The sequence below is a fragment of the Merops nubicus genome, unplaced genomic scaffold, assembly GCF_000691845.1.
Source record: "Merops nubicus isolate BGI_N331 unplaced genomic scaffold, ASM69184v1 scaffold24674, whole genome shotgun sequence".
Taxonomy (NCBI): Eukaryota; Metazoa; Chordata; class Aves; order Coraciiformes; family Meropidae; genus Merops; species Merops nubicus.
In genome coordinates, this window is record NW_008603893.1 from 1,221 (window position 1) to 6,917 (window position 5,697).

General features: G+C 54.5%; 1 protein-coding gene across 1 annotated transcript; it reads right to left on the reverse strand.

Moving 5' to 3' along the window:
- Positions 1–3,133: 3,133 nt before the first annotated feature.
- Positions 3,134–5,692, reverse strand: PPAPDC2 (phosphatidic acid phosphatase type 2 domain containing 2; the record flags this gene model as incomplete). The annotated part of the gene is made up of 2 exons (XM_008938842.1): positions 3,134–3,504; positions 5,440–5,692. Coding segments are annotated over 2 exons (624 nt in total), but the record flags the coding sequence as incomplete, so codon positions are not given.
- Between the last annotated feature and the right edge of the window lie 5 nt (positions 5,693–5,697).

Here is a 5,697-nt window from a genome sequence, read left to right on the forward strand (position 1 = left end):
CCACGTCCCCTGTGCCCCTGAGCCAGGTATGTCGGCAAAGCATCTCCCTAGCTGCAGCACAGTGTCCCCATAGCTGTGACTCACTCCTGGGCCATTGGAGTCCTGGGGCCAGCAGGACCCCAGTGCGAGGACCACCACACTACCAAGGTGTTGCTGGTGCAGAGGTGATGGGACTGGTTAGGAAAAGGCTTTCACCAGCAGCAGGAGGCACAGACCAGGAGGCTCAGAAGCAGGTTGCTGGCTCCCGGCACACTCACAGGCAGACAGCCCCCGGGGGCTGCAGGGAAGATTTGTTCTCCTGTGTCTGGGGAGCTTTGCCCCAGAGCTGAGGAAGGTGCAGGGCTGCAACAGGGCCAAGCTTTGCACCTGAAGTGGTTTTAACCTTCTAAACCCCATGGTGTTTTCAGTAAGTGCAATAAGGCTCTTTCTATCCCTCGCTGTTGGCAAGAGCTGATCTCTGCCTGGCGCAGAGACACCAAGCTGCCAACCCACACGCCGTGTGTGTCGAAACGCGTTGAAAACATCTCTTACCAGGCAGGAGGATCAGCACGGGGACGGTGAGGAGGTGGCACTGGCAGTGCTATCCTCCCTGCTCTGCTTTCGCTGGCTTCTGGCTCTTTTGCAAGCTCTGCGACAGGTACAGGGGACTTCTGACAGCTCTCAACCCCGCCGTTCTCCTATGAAGCCTCTGTGCAGATGGCCTTTGAATTCGCCTTTCTGCCTTGGCAGCTAAGAGAGGCTGCACAGCCCTGGACTTTGTTTCCACTGTGCTTGGGCTCAGGGCCAGGTTGAACTGCACTATCAGGCACAGGAGACTGTGGGATTGCACCAGGGCCAAACCATGACCTTTCAGTCAAGACTGGCTTGTTGCTGTCCACAGGAAAGCCACCATCTTCCATGCCTGGCAAGCACCCAGGATGTACAGTGTGTTGGGCCGTGCACGCAGACACGTCTGCTCAGGGTTTCTGCAGTGGGCAGAGGTGCTCTGGGGCAAGCCAAGCAGAAAGTACCTGTCTCCTCCTTCCTACCAGCGGGCTGGCACCTGTGCTTGGAGGAGCAGTGACAAATGGTCACAACGGTGGACTTGGCAGTGTTAGGTTTACAGTTGGACTTGGTGATCTTAAAGGTCTTTTCCAACCTAAATGATTCTATGATTTTATGACTCTGTAAGCAACAAGCACAAAAGTAGACAAAAGGTCTCGCCAGCAGGGCTGGGGAGAGGCAGAGCAGAGGTATGAGGTGCAGGGCAGCCTATGACCCAGTAGGGGTGTGCACTGATGATGGTGGAGCTCGTAGAGGGTCCTGCAAGTGAGCTGGGTGCAACTTCTGGCACGCACAGGCACATGAGAACAAGCCACAGATATGCAGAGTTGCTGCCTTACTCCTCCATGGCCTGGAGAACCACTTGGATGAAAAGCACCCTGTGCTTTGGGCAAAAGTAGAGCTAAGTTGTTTGTGCACCGCTGCACAAACCTGGATCACACCAAACCCTGACCCCACCAGAGTGTGCCACCTGCTCACCATCCCAAAACCACCACAGAGCTCATCTCCATCTTGGGTGTGAGGGCTGCCTGGAGCGGCTTGGTGCTGCTGTGCACATGCTGGACTGGCCCATCTGGCTGCCAGGCATGTGGTGCAACCCAGGGTTTGCTTTTTTTTTGGTCACTGGAGTGCAAACCCACAGCTGGTAGCTTCACCATCTCACTATGCCAGTGGGTCAGAGCTCAGTTCTGGGGGAACCTTGTAATTTCAGACCCTGTATGACTGATGATGGGTGATAGGCAGAGGTGGGGTGCTTGTACCAGCAGCCCTCAGGCTACTCCTGCACACTTCAGCCAGAGGAACAGCACACTTAAACACTGCCTGGTTTTAATACAACTTAATTCCTGCTTTCCTGAGCACACTAGCAGATCTTACTGGCCATGATGAGCTTCACTTGGGCTCAATCACCCCCACCCACATGCCAGGAGCCCTACTTAAGCTCAGTTCAGAGCCCTCACCCTCTCTCTCTGACTGGCAGTGGTCCCTGTTGATGTGGATTCTGTGCTTTTCATCTCAGCTCTGGCTCATTACAGAGGCTTCTCATGGTCCCCTTCTGCCAAGGACAAGCAGTTCTCTGTGAAAAGCAGGCTGCCAGGAGCAATGGTGCCAAGGTAGGACGGCCAGCCTGCCTGGAGCACAGGGAGCTGTGGCAGTGGCTGGCAGAGACAGGGCCTCTTGCCGTAGGAGTTGCAGGGAAGGCTCAGCTCCTGGGGCTGCCCATCAGCCTGCGTGAGGCTATATGGCTGGCTGTGGCAAAGTGGCTCACTCTGATAGGCACTGTCAGGACCACTTACAACATGCTGGCAAACAGGAATTGCTGTGAATGCACTGTATCCCTTGGGAGACTGAAAACCCTCCCTCCTGGAGGGATAAAGGAGCTGTGAAGCTCTACACAAGATCTTCAGGAGCAGGCTGCTGCTCTCTGTTACCTGCTGTCTTGCGGGTGGCATGGATGGAATAAGCCTTCAGTCATGCCACCCTTTCCTCACGGCACTGGGACTCATGTGCCTGTGTCCTTTTTGCTTAAGATCTGGCCTCCGTGTAGTACTGAAATTGAGAGCAACAGGGAAGAGACGCATTGCTTAGGAAGGCAGAGCTTTTTATAAACCCGAGGGCAGACCCCAGTGTGTGCCCTCCAGGCCGATGTTATGGAGCAGGCCGTGCAGGGCACGCTCATGACGGTGACACGGTCAGTGTATTTACAGCACACGGATACACAGGCAACTGCAGAGAAGCCTCTGCAAAGCCACAGCTACCACGTACGCCACGGGCTAATGCAGCAAGCACATGCAGATTCACAGTATCAGCAGTGAGCTGCCGGATGAATGGGTCGAGCCCTCCCTGGGCTCCACAGGGACTGTTTTTTTTTTTTTTCATGGGAGAACAGTGAGTGTGGCTGCTTGGCCAGTGCATACCTGCCTGGCAGCCCATCAGGAGGGCAAGACAGCACCAAATGTCTAAGTGTGCGCCCAGGAGCCTGCAGCACCACTCGTGTTGAAGTCTTGACTGGATAGATGGGGTCTAGGATGCGAGTTCAAGTCCCAGTATCCCCTCCTTGTGCACGCCTCCTCCCCTGGGAGGGCCCTGGCCGTCAGTGGCTCCAGAGCGCGAAGAGGGTGGGCGCGCTGAGCGGGGACAGCCAGCAGTACTCCACCACGCCGTACAGCGCGTAGCCCAGCAGCAAACCGAAGAGCACGTCCGTCATGTTGTGCCTGCCCAGCATGACCCTCGAAATGCTGACGCCGAGAGCCCAGAGCACCACGAGGACCCGCAGCGGGACGGCGAGGACCAGGTGGCGCAGGACGAAGCGGCAGACCAGGGCGGCTCTGGTGGCGTGGCCCGATGGAAAGGAGTACTTGTCCACTGAGATGGTGACGAACATGTCCATCTTGTTGTGGGTGGGCCGCCGCCGCTTGACGAGCCCTTTCACCACTGCCACCAGCACGAGATCCAGCAGCAAAGCTAGGAGACAGTAACAGTGAGTGAGCAAGGTTTGGGGGTTGGGTTGGTTGGTTTGGTTTTTTTTTCCCCTCCACAGACAATGAGGCAAGAATCAAAGCAAAGTCATTAGGTAAGAGTAAAACACTTGGCTACCAAAAGTTGCTCAGAGACGGCAATATTTCCCATAGCTCCAGTAGCCAGGTAGGGAGAGCATGGCACTCAGCACTTGGCCTTCTCCAGCATGAGCACATCTTCAGTCTGCTTTTGCAGCACACAGCTCTCATCCAGCACAAGACCCTCTGCCTGCCCCAGCCAACAGCGGGGCTCCATCTGGCTTGTACCCAAGGGCTTTTCTTTCTGTGCAAAATCTCATCTAGCCATGACTCCAGGGCTCAAACTGACCCTTAACCTGAAGGCAAGAGGGGTTAATATTCCCCACAACTCCCTCCCTGAGAGCCTGTGCTGACTTGGCGTTGCTTTGGCTGCCCTCACGGCTGGGGGTCAAAGTGTCTAGGGTGAATGATCAACCCTCTCAGCCACAGTGCCACGTGAGGGTCTCTGCTACTGTGGTGGTGCCAGGGCTCCTGCTGTTTGGCTTCTCCCCACTTCTGAGAGGACTGACAGAATGTTAACCACACTTTGGTTTGCAAGAGCTGAATAAAGATGATTACAAAATAATAGTGGCTTGCAGCCAGGGAACTAAAAGCTGTTGTGGTAGAAGGCTGAAGTGAAGCACCTGTGAGAAGTGTTCAGCCAGGATTTGGGAAGAGCAGCTTCTCATGTAGGGCAGAGGGTGCTTTCTCCATGCCTGCCAGCACAATGCCCACAGCCAGGGATACTTCTTCCAAAGAACTCTTGTGAGAAACTGACTTCCGCTTGTCGTAAGGCTTCTTTCTGGACACCAAATCTTTCGGTCACTTCAGTTCATTCCTTTTGGTCAATAATTTAAGAACAAAAAATTTTTTTTCCACATGTAAACCTAGTTCAATTGCTTTTTCTTTTTTACATATGGTTTGGGAAGTTCAGCTTGGACATTAGGAAACACTCCTTCTCCATGTGTGTGCTGCAGCCCTGTGACAGGGCCCCAGAGAGGTGTGTGGCTCTGGTGCAGATCGCTGAGGGCTGGACAAGATCCCCGTGCTGGGACAGGCATCCCCAGAGCAGAGGTCAGATTGGAGCCCTCCAGGTCCCTTCCCACAGCTCTGCTGTGGGACTGTCATTTAATCAAGTGCTGCTAGATGAAAAAGATACACAAGCCCATACATTTCCCACCAAGTAAGTATCAATTCAAATGATGTGTGAAGATACCAGTTATTTGCAACTTAATGAGAGAGTAAGAACTAGGAATCTGATAAGGTCTGTTGTTCTGGAGCTACTTCAGTTTCTAAATGAGCAAAAAATGAAGAATCTAAGTATACCTAACAGGACAGGATGCTGGGGGGGCAACGTTAACACCACACAAAATTAAAATGCATTTAAATGCTTTAAACCAAGAGTCCTCACTGGCTGACGCACATCAACCCATGCAGGTGCTGCCTGGAGGCAGCCCAAGGGCACAGACGTCTGTGTGCTAGAGCAGCTTTTTCAGGGAAGGGATGGTGTCTCAACACTAGACAGCTGCACTTGGAATGTGCTGTTCTGATAAGCTAAAGAACTAGAAGAGAGTTCAGCTCCCTGAAAGTTTTGTGCAACTGCAGGAGCAGTGTAGCTGTCAGGAGTCTCACAGGTTGGGGTCAGAGCTGTGCCAGATGAGCCATACCTGTGCCACTACGCCCTCCAGTTGCAAAGGTTACTCACTCCAGTATTGGGCACCCCAGATGACTCTGCACTAGTTAGTTACTCAGAATCAGCCGGCTGTAGGAGGTTGCGGTTTGCTCAGTAACACCCCATCCTGCAGATCCCAATTTCCCCCCTCCCCCCCGCCTGCAGAGCCCTGCGGCGAGCCCCCAGCCTCACCGAAGAGCAGGTTGAGCAGCACCTCCCTGCCCGCTGAGCTGTCGCTCTGGCAGAGCCCGCAGAAGGTGCCGAGCAGCCAGGGGATGCCGTGCCCTGAAACCTCGATGACCTTCATGAGGGGTCGTGCGCTGCCCCAGGCCGAGTCCTCTCCGGCGCAGACACCCAGGCGCTTGGAGGCCCAGAGGTCTATGGCGAGCAGGGAGCTGAGGGCGATGCCCAGGAAGGAGGGGTTCAGCTTCATGCAGTCCTCCTCGGGCA